Source organism: Heliangelus exortis, chromosome 17 (assembly GCF_036169615.1).
Source record: "Heliangelus exortis chromosome 17, bHelExo1.hap1, whole genome shotgun sequence".
Lineage (NCBI taxonomy): Eukaryota > Metazoa > Chordata > Aves > Apodiformes > Trochilidae > Heliangelus > Heliangelus exortis.
This window is the reverse complement of record NC_092438.1, coordinates 8,371,423-8,397,158: the sequence shown is the minus strand read 5'-3', so window position 1 is coordinate 8,397,158 and position 25,736 is coordinate 8,371,423. Positions and strand designations below refer to the sequence as shown.

General features: G+C 41.5%; 1 protein-coding gene across 4 annotated transcripts in view; it reads left to right on the top strand.

The window, feature by feature from the left end:
• MAD1L1 (mitotic arrest deficient 1 like 1) overlaps nt 1–25,736 on the top strand; it is a 345,232-nt gene that overhangs the window by 141,561 nt on the left and 177,935 nt on the right. For all 4 annotated transcript variants that reach the window (XM_071760874.1, XM_071760872.1, XM_071760873.1 and 1 more), the window contains one exon: nt 4,117–4,257. In XM_071760874.1, the coding sequence (XP_071616975.1) occupies nt 4,117–4,257 (141 nt within the window). The remainder of the gene's footprint in view (nt 1–4,116; nt 4,258–25,736) is intronic.

Here is a 25,736-nt window from a genome sequence, read left to right as displayed (position 1 = left end):
AAGCAACACTGAGACTCTAATAATGATAACTCTGGCATCCAGCTTGAAACTATAAAAGTCAATAGGAAGATATAGGATTTCAATAAAATTATGACACTAGATAAACTTTACCCCAGGAACAAATTTTCCCTGGGTGTGTGACTGACTTCAGTTAGATTTGTAACTTTAATTTCTTTCTTATTGACTTTTCTTTTCTTCAACTAATTAGGAAGTCTGTGGTGAATTGTGTGTAGGTAGGTTTGAGGGAGGGACCAACAAACATCAACAGGAGTAGGGCCTGGAGTAGGTTTATATGTTTGTATAGAAGGTCAAATGGCTTTTAATATTTTTTGGCTGTATTTTACTATTCAGTTGCTTCCAATACACAACTGGGGGTCACTCTTCTACTCCTCTCTACACAAATATTTGAAGCTACCACCTGCCCTTGGAGGTGTGCAGTAGCACTGCTTCAGTGATGTGGGGGTTGTTGGTAGGGATGATGATGGTGCTAATGTGAATAGTTCTCAGGTCTCTCCCTAAACTGAACCCAAAAGGTCCTGGAGGAGCCCATTTATATTCTGTTTCTAAACCACTCTGGTAGCCTTATGGTATGTGAATGTCCAAAAAGTCTTTCCCTTAGGTCTGAGCTACTTGATGACCAGGTTGAATTTTGCCTTAATATAGAGGGACTAGAGGAGCTGGTGGAAGGACTGAAAAGAAGCTTTATCATAGGGATGGCATTTTGCAAAGGTGCCAGCCTGTATTTTTCTATTGCAGATTTTCATGAGGATAGCTCTGGTTTGTGGTTATGATGATAAAATATGTTTTCTTTTTAGTTACTTACTCCATAGTAGGAGGCGTATTTGTTTGGTGAATTGGCTGCTGCTGGCAGAGGGAAGGGAAACTGTTCAACCTTTGAAAGAAAAAAAAAAAAAAAAATCACTATTCTTCCTCATTTTCAAACTTTACATCTCTTCAAACACAGCTGCAAGCTGCAGCACCAGAGTTTGCTGTGGGGCATTCATTTCCTAGGTTTATAATGAACATCAAAACCAATTATTCTGCTTTTAAGGGATGTTTAGAGTCAGCTGCATTTCTGTTTTGCTGTTGATTTGAAGCTGGTCAAAGTAAAGAACACCTGGAGATGTGCCAGTGTAAGGTCAGTGGTGAGTTAGCTGAGATGCCCTGTGCTGGATAAATTTTGGAAATTCCCTGAGGGACCACTTTTTATTAATTCTGACTACTCTCCTGATAGAAAGCAGGAAAACAGAGGTGTTAGGAATAGGTTAGAGAGGTCATCTGAAAGTCCCTGGGAAGGCTTTTCATGAGGCCTGGGGAATATCCTGTCGTGTGGGATGAGTTAGATATTGCAGTAATTACTAAATTAGGATTACATTTTAGAGAATCTTTTTAAACAGAGGACTTCTGAACAAGAACTTCTGTTTCCTGCCAAACTAACAAGATCTCTATGAAAGAGGGAAAAGCTTTCAGTAAGTGCTCTTGATTCAGAGGAATTTGAAAAATGGAGCTGGGGACCACTTGTTGGTAGCTGAGAATTGATTTCATTACAGTATTAGTATTTAGAAATAATTAAAGAGGAGAACTAAATTCCAGGATCAAGTGTTTAATTGTACCACCCTCTATTTTCAGCTTTTCAGCACCTTTTTTCCATCACAGCTCGTGCTGTATTTCCTGTGCTTGTTTTTGCTTGGGAAGTTTACTCTTCCCTTAAGAGAAAGGCCTTGAAGGGCAAAGTCTGTGGTTGATTTTGGGGAAAAGAAAGCCTGCAGGGTTGTTCTGCTCCCATAGTTTTTCCCTCCTAACATGAAAGCAGAAGTTGGTCCTCCTTGCAGCTGAACAGCTCCGGGAAGTGCTGGCATCTTGCTGGCAATGGCATGAATATTCAGCAGTTAATTGGAAGCCAAGTGTGATGGGAATTGCCAGGGGTCCTGTTTGCTGTTGAAGAAATGTTACAGATTTGGGGACTGTCCTACTGTAATGGAGAGAACACTGCAGTGTTAAATTATCATCGATGAAAAATGCTTAGTAGAAAATTAGGATAGGGGAGCAGCACGGTTACAAAGACAGACAGAGGATGCTGTAATTGCATATCTAGTTGCAACAAAATGCCAGGATCAAACCCCAATAACTATGTGAAGCACTAGAATTGTGGTTTTTTCTGTGTTCTAGACAATGAATCTGTAACAAATGGGAAATGAAAGTCATCTTCTGAGCAAAGGTCCTACAGAGTGTGTGCTGGGCAGACTGGGTGCTGTGTGTATGTGTTGGAGGGGTGGAGGGGGATAGAGTAATCCTGTACTGTTGCCTTTCTGCTAAACAAGTTCCTTACAAGGCAGGTTTGGTATGGCTGGGTTTGGGTTTTTTCCTTCTGTACTAACCATGAAAGCACTTCCTTTCTTATGTTTGTGAGATCAACAATTCTTTGTAAACTGTGGCAAAACTGTTCTTTCCTTAGAAAAATGTTTCTCTTCAGTCAGGTGAGAGCAAGGGGTTAGTAATAGCTTCCAGTACTCTTTCTGGTTTTATTCTTTTACTAACTCAGTTTCTTCACCCTCAGGCTGTCCTTTGGCCTTGAGGTCTTTTTACCTGCTGACCAATGGTAACCATCTTGGCTGACCTTTCAATTCATGACATGCTCTGAACACACACTGTACCTCAGGCAGTGCCCCTCATCTTATTTTCACACTTTGAATTTGAAATTCGAATCATCCTTTTCTTCCCCAAGCACACACATGCTATCCAAGTTCAGTCTTTGACCTTTAGATTTGGGAGGAGGAAATAACCTTTGTATACAGACTTGTTCAGCTGAGCAGTCAGCATCACCTTTGCTATCTGAAATACAGCAGGGGGAAAAGGACTTTTTCTCCGTACCCTGGCAATTCTTGATTTCCCCAAGAGAGCAGGATCCCAGCAAAACATTTCAGCATGGTCAAGGTGGGATTGTGAAGTGCTCTGTGTTTAATGGGCTGGTCTGGATGTGAACTTTACAGCCACAAAGCTGAACGATCCTATATAGTATTTTGGATGGTAGCAATGAGAAAATTCACATGAGAGAATTGGTCTGCCCAGAGCACCAGAGCATTTCTGTAACAAGAGGGAGGTGGCAAACTTCAGCAGGGAAAGGGAGACAGCACCATCAGGTTTCTTCAGTTTTTCTGCAGCTTTGACCCTGTTCTGTAGCCTCGCAAACATCAGGATTCTTCCATGCAGTCAGAAGATAAACCTCTCCATCAGCTGACTGATCCCTGTATACATAATGCACTGGGAACATTAATCTCCTCAAAACATACCTGAGTTTTTGAAATTTTTATTGTTTATCCCCATTCTTCTTTTCCATTAATACCTTGGAGCCAGATGCTAGGTGCTGTCTGAAGCTGGGAATGCATTAGGGACCCACATAAAATTCTACCTTCAGCTTTCAGCACAAGCTTTGTACTTTGGAGTGGAAGGGCTCTCAGAGAGGAGAGAGGGATCCTTCTTTTTTTGTCTTTCTCTGTAATTGCTTGATTATAGTTGCCAGCAAAGTAAAGTGAGCCAAACACATTGTCTGAGAGATATTAACCTCTGAAAACTTGTTTATTCTAAACACCGAGTGTTGCCATGTTTAACGAGTGATAAGTCACATACCATTTAGAGAATATTTGCTCTCAGCCACTTTGTTCGTTGTCAAATCTGTTTCATTTCTATTATGACAATTCTGTTTGTTCATTGCTGGAAGTCTTTGGCAGGAAAAATGTCAAGTGCTACACTAAATATTTTGCTGAAGAAACTCATTCAGCCATGTTGAATTAGAGTAATGTCTCCAAAAAGAAGGCAGGCTCCATTTTCAGTTACCATCTGCTTGTTAAGAATGTGTGCGTGTTCCTTTCCTGCAAGGAGTATGTGGTTTTATATACATCAGACAGCCTAATTGTTCAGTTTTCCTTGCAGCAACATTTATTTTATCAGAACTGTGTGTTCACTGTGCCTTGACGTGAAGGTGATCAGCATCAGGGTTTCTTTGCCATGTGAAAGAACAATGTGCAAAACCATAGAATATTGCTCTGGGAGCCACCCTCTCCTTGGAGTGAGGTCAGGGGCTGGATCCCTAAAGACATTTGTTGTTCTTCCTGACAGGAGAGGGATGGGATGCGAGCAATCCTGGAGTCTTATGACAGCGAACTGACCCCCGCGGAGCACTCGCCGCAGCTGAACCGGCGGATGCGCGAGGCCGAGGAGATGGTGCAGAAGCTGCATGCTCATAACACTGAGCTGGAGGTAATAAAGAAGAATCATGCTCTAAGCCCAGGGGTAAGGTAGTTCAGACCTTTAAAATTGAATTGCCTTAGTGATGTGATTAGCTCTCGTGGAAAGCAGATTTGCAGAATTCAGACTTACAGAATTCCGGGATCAAGAAGAACCACAGGTTGTTATTCTGCACCTGAAACTGGCAGAAGCCAAAAATAATCATCTTGGGGTGTGATGAGGCTGCTTGGTGTTGAGCACAACTGTACTGCATGGCTGGAGGGACAACTAGTCCCTGAGGGTTAAAGGTGTTGTGTGAAGAGGGAATGAAATGCAGCAGGTGTGGTGTCTTCTCTGTGGTCTGCTCCAAATGGTTCACTTTGTGTGCAGCAAGACTCTTCAGTACACAGTGTGAGTGAGTGTGTGTTTGTAAGAGCTTTACTCTAAGGGTTGGAGAAGCAAAGTGTGTGCCTGCTGTTAATTCTTCACTTCTTGGCATCAGGCCTGTAAACCTCAGAATACTAGTAGCTCTATTCAGTGTTTTTTTACTATGTCTTAAAAAAACATTCTTTTCAAAGATAGAAGTCTTTCTTGAAGGACTTTTAATATTATTTTTAGTTCTCCTTTTGAAAATTTGTCGTCTGATAAGTGGCTGCAATGAGGTAAATGTTAATATGTATTTGCCAAACAGTTCCCCTCTTCTCTGTTGTACTTTGCTATATGGAATGGCCTTCATTGTGATGAGCTGAAATCCTGGGAATGTGTCTGTGATCTAAAAGCTTGGCCATTTCATTACTTAGGCTTTATAATGATCATAAGTATGTGACTTTCTCCACATCTAGTTCCACCATCATGTAGATTTATAGATGCCATAATTCAAATGGAGCGGAACTTGTAGAAAAGGCAGTTCCTCAGCTTTATCTTCAAGCCATAGAGTGGACTGTCCTACTGTGCACAAACCTCTCTGGTGCTGCTGGCAGCCTTAAAACTGCTCTTTTCTTCTCTTGATAGGTGAGGACTTAAGTCAGGCAACACTGTCCCCTTAGCAAGAAGAACAGCATAGTGTAGTATAGAATAGTGTCATGGTATAGGTCTGCTTCATCCCATCGGCTCAGAAGAAAGGAATTCTGTGAAGTTTTAGGCTAGCTGATAGAGAATTCAGCTGATAACATCAGGTGAAGTGGAAATTTGCATGAATTTGGATGTCTGAGAATGTTTTTCTGTGTTGTCTTTTGATCACCATGTTGCTCACCAGTTGACAGAGCAGGATTAGATGACACTGACATAAAGGGCTAGGAAGCTGTGCTATCCTGTTTTCTGAGTTGTTTTCAGCACTAGTTTTGGGTTGCTGGGGGGAGTTTTCCTGAATTGTTTCACTGAGTAGGTCAGATGTGTGGAATCTTTGCAATAGAAAGTACCTTTCCTTCTTCAAGTGAAAGCACAGAAGCTTTGTGGGAACCAATTGTTACACCCCTTCAATTATTTACAGGGAACAAGTTTTCGGTTTTTTTCATGGCTATGGTTTAAGGGCTACATGGAAAATTGCAGAGAGAAGCTGTGTTCTCTGGAGGGTTGTTGTGTGTCAACCTTTAAGCCTTTCAAAGACTTTGCTAGAAGCAGGATTCAAAGACCTGATATTCCCCTTGTAAAGTAAAATTTTACGCTTCACTTACTTGTGTTTGCCTTTCTGACTGTACTGTGGACTGCTAAATCCCATCTCTTTTGAAATTTTGGGGAAAAGTTTTTTATCCTGTTAAAAATGTGAAAACTAGAAAGGGAATTGAGGTACAGGCAGGACTCCTGGTGCCTCATCATCAGGAGCAGCAGCTGTAATCACCTGCCAGTAGATCAAAGAACTGATCAATAGCAGCTATTAATAACTACTAACTTAATGATTTGCACCCTCTCTACAAATTTTAGAAATGTTGATACCTGCATGATTCATCTCACAAACAGAGGAGATGGCAGGAATGAGGCACCTCAGAGCCTCAGTGGTTTGTGAGATGTGGGAGAGAAACAGTCTCAGATGAAAGGGGGAAGGGAAGGAAAAAGGGACCTTCAGCATTTTTAAGGTCAGTGTGGCAGAAGGGTCAGGGCATCCAGGGAGCCCTGGGTGTGGATGGCCTTGGGAGGACAGCACACAATCAGTTTCACAGGAGAATGAGAAGTGAGCATCATGCACATGACAGCAAAACAAGGTGCATGGGTATTCTGAGGGGATCCAGGGGAGGCTGCAGAGAAGGAGAGTGATGAATCCAAGCTGAAAAGGTCTGGCTGACACTATTATGTTTTGCTAGGCTAAGCTGGTTGGAATGTGGAAAGCAATTAGGATCAGTAGTTAACAGGGGTTACACCATTGTGGGCAAGCACAGTGATGCCCACAGAGTGCTTCTGGCAGCTCAGCATCTGCTGGGGATGCTGCCTGCAGGAGCAGCCTTTGAGCCATGTGTGCTTCATCTCCACTGGGGGGCCTGCAGGAATTGCTGTGGTCCAGGAGCATCTGGAGTTTCAAAAAAGCTCTCGAGGCCTCCAAAGCAAGTGCATCTTCTTGCATTACATTTTGTACCTTCCACCTTTCAGCTTTTTTCACAAACCTTAAAATTCACACCATGCACCATGTCTTTCATCACTTTTTTTTTTTTTTTTTTTTCTTTTGGGGTGGGGGAGGATTGAGTACTTAAGTTACCAAAATCTCTTTCTGTGCTCCCGAGGAGAGAACCCTTTGATATTTTTTTTGTCTTTGTTTCTTTTGGCCACTCTAATCTGTTATCAGCAGCCCTGCTTTACAAACTGTAGAGGGGGAAAAAGTGATGTTCTTAAGAGGAATTTTTCCCTACTCTGAAACTGGAGGTTTTCCCACCCATTCCAGGAAACTCTTTGGTGAAGACAGAGCAACAGTAATAATGCTGTAGAAGAGAGGAAGAAATCACGTTGAGGAAGGTTTTGGGCTGAGACAACAGCTTTTATCTCATTGGGAAGATGAGGTCTCTGGTAATTCTTTTGCTTGATGTGTAAGTGGAGGTAGGAATCCTTTTGAAAAAACCCAGGGAATGAGAGAGGAGTGTCTAAGGCCTGGAGGGTTGTGTGTGAGTAGTTCAGTGCTGTACATTGGGATGGAGTTTGGTGCTGCACTGAGTCATGCCTGACTCCCACCTTCCCAGGAGGAAGTGCCAGGAGCACTGCTGCATCTCCAGAGACATCACGTGGATTATAGGCACCTTTCCAGGAACTGGAGTACAGAAGGATGCTTTCATCCCAGATCACTTCAGACAAGCAGTGGTGCTGTGTAAAAACTTAGTCTTATCAGAGTCTGATGGGACAGAGAACTGGAAGGTGAAGAAAGGCTGATGAGGAACTTGTTAAATCCTTTCATTAGTGACTGATGGGAAAAGCTTCATCTCTAATGCATAGACATGCAAACACAGCCTGTTCTGGGGCTGGAAACAACTGCTTTATCTTCCCCAGAACTGCCTGCCCCCCCTGATGCCCTACTCCACAATGCTAGTCTGGCTGGAGAACTTGAAGAAAGCACTTTATGGAGTGTTGAATGTAAAGCAGGGGGAAAATGGAAAGAAAAATGCCATCTGAAATGCTGGCTGGACAAGCAAGCAGGCTGTGTCAGCCTATTTCATGTGGTTAATGAAGTGTCACTCACCATCTTTTTAAAAGGCTGGTTTGGAACTGAAGAGGGAATGAGTTTGTCCCTGGCCAGCCTGCTGTAAATACTTAAAATAAACAGAATCATAGCTGTATTTATAGGATGGCATGATTTTTTGTTTTGATACTGGTGATGTTAACAGCTTTCTTGCCAATCTTGATTAACTTGTATTACCTTAGCTCCCATTGCTTCTAATTTCAAGGTAAATATGATAACACAGAAAGCTTCTGTGTGTGCAGCAGCTACCTTGAAAAAAGCTCTAAGGTGGAGTTTAGTGTTTGAAAAGTTAAATCCAGCTGCACAAAAGAGAAATCATTATAAATATAACTCCATTAATAGCGACTTTATTACAACACACTTGGCTCTGTATGAAACTTTAATGAAGAGAGATTTGCAAGGAAGGCTCATGCTGACACCTTCGATGGTCTCCAGCATTTTTTAAGTTGAGAGATTTACCCTGTCTGTGAGCACCATATGTACTCTAATCAGTTAATTATGGGTTGGACAGTTTCAGCACATGAAATGCCATATGTTCTGTGTTTTTGTTCCACCACGGGCATTAGTGGTGACCTCAAAACTCGTTGACCAAATACTGTCACCTTATCTGCACCTGATAACTGCAGTGCATCTGCTGGCAGAGGAAATTGGGCATTGCTGATTCCTCTCATGTTAAGTCACAAATCTGCTCCTTGCAGAGGGAGTTACTTAGCAGTCACTCCAGTGTTTAAAGTGCTTAAAATTTACGTGCAGATGCTATAAAATGTTTATTTGAGCAGTTAGCAGTTCCTCCTTGTCTCTCACCCAGCTTCCCCTATCAGTGCTTTTCCACTTCTTTTACTTTTTTTTCCTCTTTGATCTACTTGATGTTTATTTTGCTCTACCCCTCCTCTACTGAATTTCTTCTTCCCCTCAAAGGTGAATTTCTTCTTTACATAGCAGAAGGGGTTTCCTTGATGATGAAAAGTGTACAGAGAAATTTTCTCCCATCTGTGCAAGGTACAGAAGAGCTTCATTTTAATTTTCAGATTTCTTCTGCCTGCTTTCTCTACATCTCTGCTGCCAGCAACCTTTGTGCACTGTTTTTTCTCAGTGACAACTGTAAGAAACAGTGAGAAGATGACTCTGCTTGCTTTGGATGTCCATAAGGAACAAATCTGAGTCACCAGAGGTTTCCTGCCACTCCAGAATGGCATATGTTTCACTTGCCCAGACTTCTGCTGTCATTGTAGCATCTTATCTGTGAAAGACTCGTGGGGGAGAAAACAGGCTCTCTCTGTACGTGATACTGATGTGCTCCATGCATCAGGTACCACTGATTACTGAAGCAATAATATAAAAAAAACCTGTCCAGGGCTGGACATCGTCTTCTGACAAAGCAAACACCTTGTTGAAATAGGATTTTGAACCTGAATGCTTGGGTATCTCTTGGCAGGCTCAAATCTTCCCAAGAACCCCTGTAGGTCCTTTGCATTCCTTTTCAAGAGAGCAGGTCAGGCTCTGTGTCCTCTGGCACTCCTGCAAAATGGATTGTCTTGGGTTCTCTCATCTTTCACATGTTTCATCTTGACCTTGTCAAGTCAGGGAGCCATTAGTTTCTTTCTCTCCCAGTGACTGTGTTTTGGGAGAGCACCTCACAAATAAAGAAGGCAGTCAAGTTACAGAGGGGCTCTGTGGTTTGTTAAAGGTGACAGTGCCTGCTCTGTGGAAGAAAAGTGCCTCTTAAAAGTGGCTGATGCTGCAGCAGAGCCTGTCTCTGCTCATTTGAGCCTTCTTGTTTAGTCTAAATAGATTTTTAAACTCAATTGGTAGTAATTTTTTTAGGAGATTCCCCATTTTGGATCTGTCCTGAAAGTTGGTAATTGATCAGTAGAAGTAGCCCATGGCACTGCCTTATACTGGAGATAATTCTGCACAAAACCAGAATGGTTTTCAGTACAGGTAGATTTGTATGGCTATTTTTAGCTTGTGGATAGTCTGACAATTTAAGAATGGCTTTTACTCAGCAGTTGCTAGGACCACAAGACTCCATCATATTTAAGAAGTGAGAATGTCAGGACACCAACTCGCATAGCATAAATTAAGTCATTAACTAAGTCAATATCTACACCCTTAGCCCCATTAAGCTGCTTTATAGGCAAGACCCCAGGAAAAAAGACCAGCTGCAGAACAACAAGCAGCCAGAAGGACCCTTTTGCCAGTCTTGGCTGCATATTAAAGTAGGCAATCGAAGTTCATGGGACAGAGATGCATTTTCCAGCTCTGTTGCCTTCTTATGTTTCAAGTGTAGTAAGAACAAGATATTGAAAAATTCCATCAGCTCTTGGTGAAAGTCATACTCCTGATGTAGATGTCATCTGTGAGACTGCTCCCAGTTATCTTAGTGATTAGGTTGAAGCTTGATTCTCTCCAAACTTAAAAATATATACTAATGATAAATATAAATTACCACCTATTTTAGCAATAATGGGAATTTAGGATGGACTCTTACAACCTCGTGGGTCTGGAGTATTCCTGTCTGCAGGAAGCTTTCTTGGCCTAGGTGTGCTAATACCATCAACCTGTAGTGTAGGTGTGATGCTCAGAGCACACAGGCATACTCCTGTTCTTGGCCTCAGAAGGATGTAACTTCAGCTTCAAGGAGTCCAAGAGATGCCAGCAACAAAAAGCTTTCTCCCTCTCCTGCATCACGTGCTCCTTTAGAAATATTCCTGTATCCTGTTCTGGTGATGTTATGAATAACCAAGCATAAGCAAGGCTTTAGCTCTTGAGCTCTGGGGGATCTGGATAATTTTCAAATGTACCTGGCTGTAGTAGATGAGAACTGGGTGTGAGTTCATACAGAAAATGTAAAAATTGGATTCCTTCTTAGTGAAGTTTTGGAAAGAAAAGATAACTGATGTGCAGTTATGAGTCATATTCACCACAATAGAAGAGGGGCGAGCATTTCATACAGTGTTGAGAGCTTGGAGGTTTGTGCCTAGAGATACAGGCTTTGCAATTAGGTGTCTTCAGGTGGAGGAGGAGGCAGGAATATATTTGGAGTGGGAGCAGTAGCCCCATCCGTGGCAAATGGCAGCAGAGACATCATGGAGAAAAGTGTCTTTTGTGCAATATGGTGCAGTCACCTCCTGCTGCTGGGGGGCTGCTGTGAGAACAGGGGGCTGCAGTAAGGATGCTGTGGTGATAAAGTCTCTTCCTTCACAAGCAGTCAGTCAGTAAGGAGGATGCTGGGCAGGCTCCCCCAAGTGATTGCACCACTTTCCAGTGTTGCTTTCCATAATTACAGAACTGGGGTTTTAATTATTTTTTTTACTGACATGTTAGAGGAAAATGCTGTGAATAAGACAAACTGCATTCTGCATTCAATTCAGACAATTAACCTCTCTGAATCTGTTTCCAAGCTGGAAAGCATGGTGCTTTTATATACCACTGGTCTCATCCATGTGGACAGTGCAGCTACAGCCCATGTCACTGCTGTGCCACGTGTCTAGTCACAGGGTTTGTCTTCAGGGGTACTCGAGTGATCCTTGGATAGGAGAGATCAAAGCTTTCCAGCAGCTTTGAGGGTACGTGGTCTCTCTCTGGAGCTGGGTGATGGGCTCCTGTTTCCAGTCCCAAGCTCTCTGAAGCCTGTGCTAAGTCTTCACGTGGCTCTCTGCCAGGTAAATATTTTGCTGCCTGGCTCATTAGGGACAGGAAAATTGTCCTGTCTCGGCCAGTTTGTCTCCAAACTAAGAACCAGGTTCATTTCTCCTGGATTTCCCAGAGGTGCTCTCAGGCTCGTGCATCTCATCTTTTTTGCGCTATATTGGTGATTCAGGCTTTGGTGTTAGCACAGACCTGAGGTGTTAACATTAAAAGTCATCTAATTATTGAAAGCGAACATTCTTGAAATGAGGAAAGCTTTAATAGCTTGTGAAAACCATTCCAACCTTGTGGAAAACAAAAACTAAAAGTACATTGAGGTGTAATGTTTTCCACAGAACGTGTCATGGAAATTTTAGTTATTCCCTAACTCTGCGTTGTATTTAGGACATTAAATAGTGCTTGTCTGGGCATCTTAAGAGGTGTTCTGAGGTTGTTGAGGTTTGTTGATTTTTCTAATGATTAGATTTGAATTTTTTGATTTGTAGTGCTTCATCTCAGAATAAGTATGTAATCTTGGCATAATTTAAGATTTAAAGTATGCATTTGTGAGGGTGTTCATGTCAGCTTTTGATTCATGATGATTGTCTCCTGTAAAAAAAACAAGGATTAGTGTTTTTAATTATTATTTTGTGCTTAAAGCACCCTATAAACTTGTTCTACAGCCAGCCTTTCCCAGGGTCTCCACACAAGCTTGTACATGACTCAGTGCTCTTCTGCCCGCTGTATTTCTTTGGGCTCCAGCTACAGAGTTTTGTTGAAATTCTTTTACCAAATAGTTATTATAGACAAAAAGTGCTTTGAGAAAACAATATAAACACAAGCTCATTTCCATGCTCTTGTAGATCCTAATGCTCCTGTTCTTTGCAGTTTGCAAGAATTGTAAGATCTGCTTTAACACACTTAATACTTTGGTTATTGTGGCAATTAGGACAACAGTAGTTTCCAGCTTGGTTTTCTTTTTGAAACCCATTGATTCTTTCTTATTTTGACCTTAATTACCAGTAGTAGAAGGGGTATTTCTTCAGGGAACTAATTAGTTTAAAAAGCCTGGTTCAGCATAGAGCTTGAGCACAGTTAGTTGAATGGTGCCCAATGGAAAAGCTGATTGCAATTGTTTTATTTCCAAATATACAGAATTATTCATCTTTAATACTTTATTCTCCATAGTTACAAGTTGCATTAGCTCCTGTTTGTTCTCTGTGTCTTCCCCTATGGACTGGTCTGTCCACAGGCTGCAACTTCTCCATTTCTTCACTCTGGTTTCATATTAAGGTCATAAATTAGAGTATGGCAAAATTGCAAGTCGTAACTTGAATAGAATTTAAAGGAAGGTAGCTGGAAATATCCCTTTATTTTTCTGTTTTTCACTTAAATGTGACTAGCCTACTAATATGTAGAAAAGAATGGGAACAGAATAAGTGAGAAGAGCCAGCTGATAGTGGTTTTCACCAAGCTGTGAATAAAACCAAAGCTGTTGATACAGATCTCCTCTGCTTGTGGTGGTCCAAGTAAATTGTAAGGAGCAATTCTCTTTTCTCAGAGGCTTTGCAATTTATCTGTTTGCTTTAATCAGTGTTAATGTCAAATGTGCTTTGATTGTGCTAAAACCTTTTCAGCTAAACAAACTGGAAGCCCTGAGTTTTGGAAAAAGCCCCAGACTTCCTGAAATGCAAGTCATAACATTTGTCTTTTGAATTTTATTGATGTTGTTTAATAAAACAAGCAGTACAAGTACTACTGTACACTGCATGTGCCATGAATCCAGCTGTGGTGACAGTAACACAGATATGAAGTGCATGGCACATTGATTTGACATATTGAACTGATCTATGTTTTCAATTTGTTTAAATGGCTATAATGGCTACAGGGAGCTTAGTTTTGACAGATGTACACCCAAATTTCAGTTTTATTCAAGACCATGTTAAAAATGGGACTGATGCCTCGTTTAAAACATTGACTTGTGTCAGATGTCAGACCTCTAATCATGAGTTCTTCTAACATAAGCTTTACTTCCTATTGGAAAATTATAAAAACAGCTCATTTTTTTTTTTTCTTGCAATCCTGACTTTCTTGAAGAATTGCTAAACCTAAATACTTTTATTTCATAAATGAAGTCAAGAAGCTTTAAAGATTATCTTTTCTACTGTATTATTGATGTAAAAAGAACCCAACCCCCCAACAGTACATCTAGTAGCTATGAACATGAACAGAGTAAATAGTTTGTAGATATTTTAAGTAGAAAATCTAGTGTAAGGGGAAGGATTTTTTTTGGTTCTTTGTGTAGAGACTGCCACTGTGCATTTTTTATGTACAAAAAGAAATTATTAATGTCTGTATCAGCATTAATTCATGTGAGTATCTCTTGAGAGCCCACAAACTCTGAATTTTTCCTAAAGTCAAGGCTGTGCAATGCAGCTGGGAGCTAGGCTAATGGTAAAGAGACTGCAAACCAATGATCTTTACTAGATGTGGCATCTAATACTGCTAAGCTGGTTGTTACCAACCTCACTTTTGGCAATTATATTCTGACTACTCTTAATTTTATTGAGTGTTCGTACAGATGCAGTGTTCTTCTCTTTCTAATTGTCTGTTTTTTTCCCTTTTGTAAGAGGTCATTTCACCAGTGGAAAAAGCAGCAGAATAGAGCAGCTTCCTCACCCGATTTCTCAGATATTCAGCTAAAACCTGTGCTCCTTTAGCCTCTGTGGATCTAGCCACACCTACCAAAAATAAGGTTTCTGAAGCATTCTGTGACCTTTTTGATGAGGAAAGGTGTAACAGATGGCCGAGAGCGATGCCTGCACCACTGGAGAAGAAGTCTTGTTTCTTCCTCTGAGCAGGAATGTTCCAGTCCAAGTGAACCATGTTCACTTGTTATTCTCTGCCAGGCATGTGGGTACCAAAGGGCAATTTTGCAGCACCTGCTTGCCATGTGCTGCAAAGAGACCCCCATCCCCCCCCTTGTTCCGAGGCTGGAGGTGCCCAGGGCTCTGGCATTGCCATTCTTACTACGAGGTTATTGCTCTGTGTTGTTTGCTCTAAGATCATCTGAGTGTATTAAATTTTATCTCAGCTGCAGCTTGGCAGCACACAGAGCTGTTGAAAAGAGAGATGTTTTTAGCTTTATATCTAGTGTATATTTAAAGTACAATTGCTTGGTGCACTTGGCAGAGGCTGCCTGGGGGCCACAGAACTACCTGTGCAGATACGTCTGTTTGGGCAGATGTAATTCTTGTGGATGTGTATAGCAGGGTAAAAACATGATTTAGTCTTAAATACTTCCAATGTAAATGATGCCAAACATATCAGAGCTTGTTTGAAAGTGTCAGTTGGTTTTCTAAGTATTATTACTACCATAAGCACAGTGTATACACGTGTATATGTGCATAGATGTTGTTTGGGTACGTGCAGGAAAGTCTATCTGTTAGAACTCCAGATGACTGACTTTGTGCTCTTAAAATAATATGGCATCCCAGGCTACTGGTTTTGTTTGTTTGTTTGTTTTAGGTTTTTTTTTGCTTTTGCTACAGGACTTTTTTTTGTTGTTTTACTGTTTTATGTGTTTTTATGAAGACAGTAGGTGAGACAATCAAAGCTATGTAGAGAAATTACATTTATCTTCACAGTGCAGCATGACCTTATTGTACAGATGTGGAATTTCCTCTCAGGATAATGAGTACCTTTTTACTTAAACCAGGCAAGACCCAATTTTGTTGTATCTGATTTCTGCATCCTGTCACCACTCTGCACATTACTGTAATTATTGTGGATATTAGTTAGTGTTGCATTCCATCTGCTCTTTGGGTAAAGCTCTTCTTTCTGAACAACAAAGGGGACAGAGAGAGGGAAAAGCTCATCCATGAGTCTTCGTGAACATCTGGGAGATGCTGCATGGCCCAAATACCTCCAACAAATGTACACTTTAAATACCATTGCTATATGACCTCTTCCACAAAGAGTAAGTCATGAGCCATTTTGGCATGTGTCAGCCTAGGATGGACAAACAAGTGGTGGTGCCCTAAGATTACCCATCTTTAGGCAGAGGTGAATTGTTGTAGCTGTGTTTATCTGCTTGGCTAAGAAGAAAGAAAACTCAAGCGTGAACAGAAGGTTTTAAAAAAAGTGCTCACAATTCTTACTTGTAAATATTTCCAGAAGGCAGCTGTCTGTCATGCTCCATGTTGCTTTACCTCGGCTCTATGGCTTGATTTGCTTTTGCTTTTGCTCACAAAATCAAACGTGTGATTTTTCACAGCATCCCTTGTACCAGTGAGCTGGTATGTGCCTCTGAACCAGAGGGATGCTCCTCGGCTCAGAGCATCCCATGCCCTGTGATGGAGGAGTGAGTCAATGTGCCTTGTCCCTTTGTGGTGGGAGCTAATAACTGAGATTAGCTTGGCTTATGCTCTGACTCCTTCCCTTTCCTTACCAAATGGAGATCTTTTATCTTTCTCTAGCAGTGCTTTGCTAGGCAGGCATTCAGGTGTGAGGAAACTCAAAGGTTTCTAATGGGACCATCAAGCTGTTTCACCTTTTGCCTTGTCAGTCTGCATTTGCTAGGGAGAGAAGTGATTGCTTCCCTGAAATGAGTTGCTGTTTGGTTCACTCACAAGATAAACACTCACATCTCAAAAAAATACCCTATCTGGTGTCTTTGTTGGCAGTCTCAGCAGAAGGACCAAGGAACGAATGGACCATGGCTAAGATAAAATTGCAGTGTTCCCTCTGGATTTAATCCTTTCAGCCCAAAATTGAGAAGCACTGATGGGGCAATCTAAGGAAACACACACTTCTGTTCCTTCTGCTTGGTCTGTTTTATGGATAAACAAAGGACTTTGGCCCCAGATTGATTAATCCAGCTCTTTGCCCTCACAACAACTCTCCTCCAAGTTTTACAATGAAAATTAAACTGTGAGAGGTAGCAAACATAGAATACCTATCATGCCTGTGCTGTACAAGGATGGTTTGGTTACTTCTCACTGCAGTTGGGTTTTTGGGTTTTTTTTGGCCTTTGCATACCCTTTCCAAGCCTTCTTTTAAGTAAGACAAGATATTAACTAACGGAGTTTAGAAATTTTGGCCATTTTGACAGCCATCTCCTCACTGCAAAAGGAAGTAATTTAACTTTGAGAAAGCTGTAAATCTGTGCAGAGCTGCCATGGGCTAAGCCTCCATCCCCACAGAGGAGAATGCACTGAGTAGGTCCTGGGCTGCTTGCTGACAAAATCCACAAACCAGACAAGATCTTGATGAATGCCAGAAAGCTGGAGACTGAGGAAGCTTTGAGCATTCAGTCTATCTGTGGAGACAGGAGAAGAGTAAGCAGACAGGTTGGAGTAAGAGCTGTGAAATAAAAATTCCAGTCATTTTGAGAAATGGTTATTCAGTGTGATAAAATGGAGTTTAATAGAAAATTTTCTGCAAACACTTTTCCAGAAATAAGGTCCTCTCTGGGAATGACTCAGATTCTCCCATCTCTGCTGTTCACTGACATAAGTATTTTCACTTTTCCTTTGTGGATGGCTTTCTTCATGTGGATGGCTGCTTAACTTTAGTGGTTTTGAATCTACTTCTGTAGTCTGAATGACTCTTGACATAAGACAGCTGCATGAACACTTCAGTACTTTAATGACTGCACCTAATATATATTAAATAATAACATATATAAAAGACTAGAAATTAGTCCAAGGTGGCCTATGGGAGCTTGAGCTTTCAGTTAAGATAAAATTCTTCTTCTTACATTCCATCCTTTTCCTTTATATTTTTACCATGTTTCTCCTTCCTTGTTAGCCACCTCCTTTCCAGCAAACCATTAAGCAATAGCAAAAGAAAACAAAAAAGATCTTGCTGTTTCCTTCAAGTGCTTGCTTTGCATTTGTTGCCTATTTATAGGTGATTCATTTAAGCCACTGTGGTAGTCAATTAGAAACTTAGTGAATCCTTCTTTCAAGAATGTGCCAAGAAAGGATCTTTTTAGTTAGCTTGCTTTTTTTTTATAGTTTTTGCTGGAGCCTCTACAGTGTACTTAAATTCCATTGGGATTTGTTTAATTTTAATAAATTCTTCAAAAAAGTAGAGAGTTTCACTCCTCTTCAAGGAAGTTGCAGGAGCATGACCATGGTGTGCTGGGATGTTTGATTTCTAGGGTGGTGAAAATGCATATAGTATTTTTTTTTCTTCCAGTTGTCAACTTTGACAGTTTTTTACTTTTTCAATGTAAATACTGTATTTCAAGGAAGGTCCTGTTAATCCTTTTTTTTTTTTTAAATCTGATCTTTTTCCCCTACAACTTCAGTCAAATTCTACCTCTAAATCCTAGTCTGTCTGTAGTACAAAACTGATGAGGTACAATATTAGAGTTGTAAATCATGGCCTTGCAAAGGATACATGATTTTTGTGCATTGCCAGGGTTTTGGAAGTGAAGCTTTGTCTGCAAGGAGACTGATTTGTCTAATACCTGGAAATGTCAGTGCTAGCATCCTCCTTCAAGTGTAGGAAGATCTCTTTGTTGTGGGCAGGTATGTGTTGGGAGAAGATACTCTGCAATTTTTTTTTAATGCCACATCTTACTGATACGGACTGAGGTAGTTTTTGTTTTTTCACAATAGATTTAGAAAGCAAATACAGTTTTAAACTGGATCTCTGCATTTGCCAGAACCTCTGCAAAAGTGTTCTAGCAGCCAGTAGCTGCACTTGTTTGTGGTGGTTTTTTGTTTTTTTTACCCCCCCTTAAAGCTTTTTGTTTTCATACCATGATACCCTGGCAGGACAACCAGGTATTGTCATCTGAGGGGGACAGGTATGGAATTCCTGCTTGGCCTCAGGTGTGAATATACCTTCTGTGCTGAAGAGAACCTCTCTGCTAAAACTGCCTTGCTCACTGTGCTGCACAGATAACACATGAAAATGAAGTTATGGGATGAAGGAAGAGAATTACCCCATTTGTTTGTTCACCATTGCCTCTTGTGATAGGACCTGATTGTTCACTCTGGGCCCTCCTAGGTCAGTCACATTTAGAGCAGCTGTCAGTGCAGATCAGCTGTGCTAAGCACACTGTGACATTTGGAAATCCCTGTCTGGAAGGGGAATTGAGCAATGATCTTCTGCTAATTATAATAGCTATGTTTAAAACGTAATGTTTGCTTTACTGAAGAAAAGCCAACTACACACCCAGACTAGAGACTGAAAATACTCTGGCAGCAAAGGAGACAGGTCCTCAGCAAATGTGTTCCCAGGGCAGAAGCAAGGGCAATACAAGCATAGCTTCATCAGAGCAAACATTGCACAATCTTGTCCAGGAGGTGAATGTTGTTACCTAGCAACTTCCAAGAGTGTTTTAAATTTGTTGGAGACCCTTTGAGACTCAGGCACTTTACCCACTGTTCTGTTAGATGCCAAAAATATCACCGGCTGTGATTTCACGAGCCAAGGGCACTGCTGGTTTAAACCCTTCCCTGACCTTTATTTGAGCTAACACAACCTGTGTGGTACTTCAGAGAGCCAGGATGAGAAACCAAACTGGATTCAAATTAGATGGGGGAAAAAGAAGTTGGATTTTGACTTTCCCTCTGGTGTTTGCCAGGTGGCAGCAGCTGTGGTGGGATGGGTGCCCACACAGCTGGGTGCTGCCCCTGGGAGTCTGTTTATGTGGATAGCAGTGAGATGGAGTTAGGGACTGGACCTCCAGCACACACACATTAAAGACACCCTGTCTGAACTAGCACCACACATCACCCACTGCCAAACAGCACTGGGGGGCTGGGAGGAAGGTGCTCCAGCTCAGGGGTGCTGGAGTCAGTGTGAGTTGTTCTGTAGCTTTGTTATAACAGAGAAGTTAACTAAAGCAACAGTAATATTAGGAGACCTGTAAAACAGGGGTGCTGCTGTTTAGCCTCTTACATTCTTTGTTTCATCCAGCTGTAGATCTTCTAGCTGGGGTCTCATCCACGCACACAACCTTCTTCCTCACCTTGGACCAGAAGCTTTCCAGCCATATTGCTTTTGTTTAAATTTCCAGGCAGATTCTAACTCCCCAGGAAAGTTTCTTTTAACTCATTACCAAATATTAGTATTTCTCTCCAAAGATACTGGCCATCCATTTGTGTTTTCAGCAGCATCACCACCCCTATGCTAAAGGGGTGGAGAGACCTCTCCATCTTGGTGAGCAAGAATATTTTCCAGGTATTCAGCTGTCAGCCCACTGTGAGGAAAATGTTGTTTTATGGCTGGTAGACTGACAATAACTCTTTATTTCTTTAAATTAAAAGTGACACACTCACATAAATCATTGTAACAGTACTGTGTGCAAACACAGTGTCTGGATCCAGAGTCATTACCAGATGACAGTGAATTGGGGTCAATACCCTTATTCTTGACTTTGAGAAGTGCAGTGACAATGAATCATTCTTAGTGATGAGATGCAGCAGTGCTGACTCATTGGGCTGAAATTAGAAGGGCCTTTTTAGGTAAAGATGTAATTCCACCATTTTTTCTGATGAATGGATAAGAGTGAACATTTTTGTTGGCTTCATCAGACTTCATCAACTAAATGTCACTTCTTTCCCTCTAGCTATCAAACCTAGTTGAAGGCAACTAACAGGGGAGAACTTTGATCCAGGGAGGAGGTAGTACTGGAAAAAATGCATAGAAAGGAGTGGGAGAAAAGTTTGAAAGAGACACTAGCTACCACTTTTAGGTTTTGATATTTTCTTCTGGGTTTGGTGAGTGCTAATGCTTTCTTTCATCAAGATGGGTTTTGGAGCCTGAAATCATTCTGCTGATAATCTAAAGGAGGAAAAAAAAAAAAAAAAGAAAAAGTAAATTTCAACTTTTTAAGTGCGCAAACCCTTTTCCAATCAACTTCTCTTGCCAAGAGATTCTGTTCCTGCTACTACTGTGTCTTCTGCTTGTAGTCTCTAGCATTGCTTCCCACTTCAGAAGGTTTAATACATCCGGAAGGAATCATCATGCTCAGTGGATCCCAGAATCACTTACAGTTCTACTTTTCAGATCACTTGAATAGCAACGAATAACCAGATTCCCAGAGGTGCTGTATTTGTTTCAGAATCTGATATCCCTTCATTTCAGCTTTAGAGATCTGATCACAGCACAGTAAAATTAATTCTCTTTAGTGTCCTCCAGATGATTTGCATTCCTTTCCCTTTTTGCTGTTTCCCTGTGGAATGAGCTGATTTTCCCCTATGTTTTTCAGTTGCCCTAATACATTAATAATCTGCTTTACAACAGGCAAGAGATTTGTGGTCAACCCTCAATAGACAGATTTTATGCCAGGTTATCTTTCTACTGTGGGGTTAAAAATTTTCCTAGGAGAGCAGCAAAAAGAGAAGGGGCTCCTTGCTATGTCTGAACACTCAGCTGCTTTTCTGAGGTAGGAATATTTCTGAGCCCACAAAGACAATATTGGTGGCAAAGGCTTCTCTGATGGGTGTTCTAGTGATGGGGAATGACTCCTTTGGAGAGTCCATCAGCATCAGGCAGTTGCTCATGTGTGTCCAGGAGATGCTGTACTGGCTGACTGCATAATGCTGGAAGCAACTGGCTTGGCAGAGCTTCATCACTCAGGCTGCCCTTTGCTGTTGAGGAAGCAGCTGTACACTCACATTTTTTGGTTGGCAATGTATTCTCTCCCCAGGGGCTGCAGCACCATTTGATGAGGATAGAGGGAGGGAGACCTATTGCAGAAGTGTTTATTCTCAGTATTATTCCCAGCAGAGCTGTGCTAATCTTTGGTTCTCTGTGCTCCATCATCATCAAGGTGTTGAACAAAACCATCAAAGAAAAACAGAAGAAGTGAGGAGTCACTTGGCTGTTGCCCCTTAATCACTCCTCCACCGTGGCTGCAGCTCAGAAAGTAAAGCAATGAATTCTTGCTTGTGTTTTGAGATGTTTTTGCAAATGTGCTGCTTTTTTGTCACATGAAAAAATCTGGTAACACTTCAGCCCTTTATTTTCCTACTTGCCTGCACCTCCCTGCTTTCTTTTTAAGTATTGCAGTCTGCAAAAGCATCTGACAGCATCTGCCCAGGAGATGATGTGAGCAGTGTTGATGGAAAAAATTGAGAAGTTTGGAATCTTTCTGCAAGTTTCATATTTTATTGCAGCTGTCAATGTCACCTTTGCTTGGAGGCTTGGGGAGATGAGGTTACTGCCACCTCTGAACATGGAGGTGCTCAACTTAATGTGATGCTTAATCCTTTTACTGCCTGAGTGGTGTGACCCATCAGGTGCCATTTTGTGCCACAGTGGCACCTTGTGCACAGAGATTACCTTTGGTCAAAGATTTTTGGGTGGTTTTACAGACTTTATGTTAGAGAGAGGCAAGAGAGGAGTTTGAGTTTTAGTACTTTGCCCTGGGTCTCTCAGCAGATGTTAGGTTGAGTGGGAACAAAAGCCAGGTCTCTGCTTCACAAGTATGCAGCTCATTTAAGCTGGGTCAAGTGACTTGCCAGGAATGTGGCAAAATGTGGGGAATTTCTGCTTGAAATCCTATCTTCTTCGTATCAGTTATTTCACAGTGGCTTTTTTTACACCCTTTCTTACAGCATAACCAGCAAGACTTTGGGGTGATTTCACTGCAATAAGCTTACTGTTGTCATTTCTTGACATTACAAAATGACTGGTGTCTCTTAAAACAGGAGAGAACTTGGATTTGTCCTTGAGACTTCAGAGCAAGAGAAATCTTTGGTTATTACCTCTTTGTCCAGTAAATCTTGATAGTGTGTTGACAGGAGCCTGTATCTTGCTGATGTTTTCCTTGTGTCTTCAGTAACTATGACTTCAGCGATTTTTCAATTGGCACTATCAGTTTTTGTTTAGCACCCATTTTTTTTTTTTTTTTCATCCCTGGTTTTGGTCACCAGCTGCTTTTTGTCTCTCACTTGGGGGCGGCATTTCCCTGCTGCACATCACATCCAGCAGAAAAGTGGTTCTGGAAGAAGTAGCAGCTCTTGTTTTTTGGATAAAAAACACCCTTCACTGCTCTGCGTGGAGCAGGAGCCTTCAGTCCCTGAGTGCTGTGGTTGCTGAGGTGCCCAGGAGCACCAATCCCTGGAGATGTGGACATCTTGCTTCCAGGCATTTTAGTTCCCTGGGTTTCCTGTCCTTGCTTGGGGTAAAATTTAAGAAGGACTCAATTACATGGAAAACCACATAAGCTGTGGCCTGAGACACACATTTTTCATTGAGCTGTAAGCCTATCCACATAATATAAATTGTGACTGTTGCTTCACTGCATAGAAGTTTCTGAACCACATTCAAAGGTTTTTTGATGAATTTTCTCCTTCACCTTTGCATCAGACTGAGCCCCCCACCAAGTCCAATCCAGCTGCTGTAAGTTACCATAATGGTTTTGATGCTTTTCAGAGCCTCAGAGTTTATTTGTAGCTGTTATTTCCCACTTTAAAGAGGATGTGCATCTGATTTTATAACCAGGAGAACTTTCATGAGAACAGCAAAATTGAATCTGCAAAGCAGCAAGGAAATTATTTAGCAGTGTCTGATACTGAGCTGTGTTCCTGATTGTGATCTCAACTGATGCAATTTTGTGCAGTAATTTCATCTACAAAACATCAAAATATTTTAAGTTAGCAATGACTGTTTAACCCAGTGTAATTTTGTGGTGCACTTTAGAGATCCTAAAACAATACTGCACTACAGCCTGCAGTACCAGTGTGCTGGTGGCTTGAAGACAGAAGGTATTGGCTACGGTATTAAAAATGGATAGGTAACTTCAGAGTATCACCAAGCAAATGCATGCATTAACTGATAAACACTGAATCCCATGGGTTATATTCCCATTGAACACTAATGAACATTTCATTTCAGTTCTCACAATATTTAAATATGCAGGATCACAGTATGCAAACAAACTGAAGTCTGACTGCAAGTGGCTGATGAGTTACTTCTGTCTCAGTCTCTGCAATCCCCATAAATAAGATGTCTGTGGCTTTTGTGAATTCCTTCTGTGTTCACCTTGAGCCCAAATCTTCTGAAAATATCTGTGTGCAAATATCTTTTTGCCTCTATTGTTCCATGTAACTCATTAGCCTGGTGCATAGAGTTACATGTTTTTAAATTTGTGATTGAATTGTAAGTGCTCTCCTTGTCAGAACTGCCCTGGGAGTGCAGCCGTGTTTTGGAGTTTCTTTCTGAATTCAGCTGCAGCTTTTATATGCTGTATTTTTCTTGTGTCTCCTGAATCTAATAGAAAGAAGCAATGTTGTGCTTTTTTTTTCCCCTTCTTCCCCAGCTTTTGGCATCAGATAAGATATGCTGGTTTGTGCTGTGCTGTAGGGCACACTGCATCCACACACAAAGGCCAGCCAGCTTGAGCCAAGGAGCTTCATCTTACAACTCTTTTTGTAAGTGATTAGTTAAGTTACTCTGAAGTTACCCAGTGAATGAGGAGCAGCTAGCACAAGGAAACAGAAAGGATTTCAGGTGTGAGAACATGCAAGGTTCCATATTTCTGTGTCTGAAAGCTGATATATCCTTGTGAAGTTAAACTGCGTGTTAACTTTCTCCAAGAGGAGAGGCAAGAATTTATCTTCAAAGTTAATTAATTTGAAATAGCAATTAATTAACATTATACCTGCATTTGCCAATCATCACACTTCACTTGACTTTGCATACAACTGTTGCATATAAAATACTTCTAAGGGTATCCTGGGCTTCAGAGTGCTCTACTGATGCCATATCTTGCAGCTGCCTTAGGGCTCTGCCAGGCTGAGCCTCCTCCTCTTCCTCTCCCATTGGGTGCTGCTGCCCTTCCAACAAGTGGCCTTCCTCCTGGGGACCCACAGTTGGGATTTTGAGCTGTAAAACCACAACCCCAGAGCAGGCAGCTGTGTAAATGTTCAGATATACACAAATACACTCACCCTGATGAGGAAGAATAAAAATGAGGCTTTTTAGTTTGAGGCAGTGAATGTGCTGCTTGGTTCTCTCTGCTGTAAAGTACCTACCTTGTATTAATGTGACTGTCAAGATAATCATGTTTTTTGATGAAAGCATAAGACTAAAATGATGTTTCCAAATGAAGGTTGTTTTGATTTATTCCCTGCGTGCAGCACGCATATTTTACTTCTCTCACTCTTTGATGCAAGCTTTAATTTTATGGCTTTGGCTGTTGCTGCTCCTGTGCTGTACCTATGAGCTGTTTAATGTGCAACATCGAGGAGTAAATTAATGCAGGTCCACAAAGAGAGTGCTTGGATTTGCTAATTGCTTGTAGAGCGGAGGGTATTGTTGTGTAGAGAAAGCCTGTTCATTAGAGACTGAGGAGCTAATTTTTTCCTACAAGTGAGGCTCACATTTTTGCTGCTTGCCTATCAGCCACGGCAGTCAGCTCACGTTCAGCCCCAGGAGAGGAGTGTGGGGTTGTTGATGCTGTTGGTGTCAACACCTGCATTGTAACCTCCACATTGCTTTAGTTTCACCCAGCCCCCTCCAGCATTGTCACTGACTTTTGGAAGGCAGAGAAAAAAAATATTGATGCAGGGAAGCAAGCTAAACAATCCAGAAATGTCTCCCTGGGAGCCGAACTGGTTCCTCTCCTTGGAAACCATCCCTGCTCCTCTTTCAGCCCTGAGCTGCTGTATCCTGGCAAGGCCAGAGCACAGGTTATCTTTCCTCTCCTGCAGCTCTCTTTTGAGGATGACAGTAGCACTGACAGTAGATTAGACTGTGTTGTCATGTAAGATGAATGTTTTGAATTGACAAACCCTTTTTTTTTTTTTGAAGGCTTAAAGTAATTGACTGGATACTTGAGAGGTGTTTTTTTTCCTGCTTTGCTACTTGATTTTTTTTTTTTTACCTGGTTGTGCTGCCTTCAGTGGGCAAATTGGGACTTTACGTGTATTTGTATATCTGATTCTTAAACTCAATATCTGTTTACTTATCAGATTTCTTAATGCTTGAGCTCAGTGATCCATGGGAACTTAACACATGTATTAAGTAATGAGAATTTCCTTGGAGCTTTCAGTTTTATCCATCGTCTGAAAATTCAACATGCACATCTTTGCTGCTGAGAGTCCTGGGATACCAAGGTGAATGTGATCAATGAAAAAAACCTGTAAAATGGAATTGAGCTACTCATGGGGTGGGCATTGCTTTTCCCAGAACAAAGCTCTGAGGCGGACTGGCAATCAGCCCCAGCAGGTAGCCCTCCCATGCCTGCTGGTGCAGG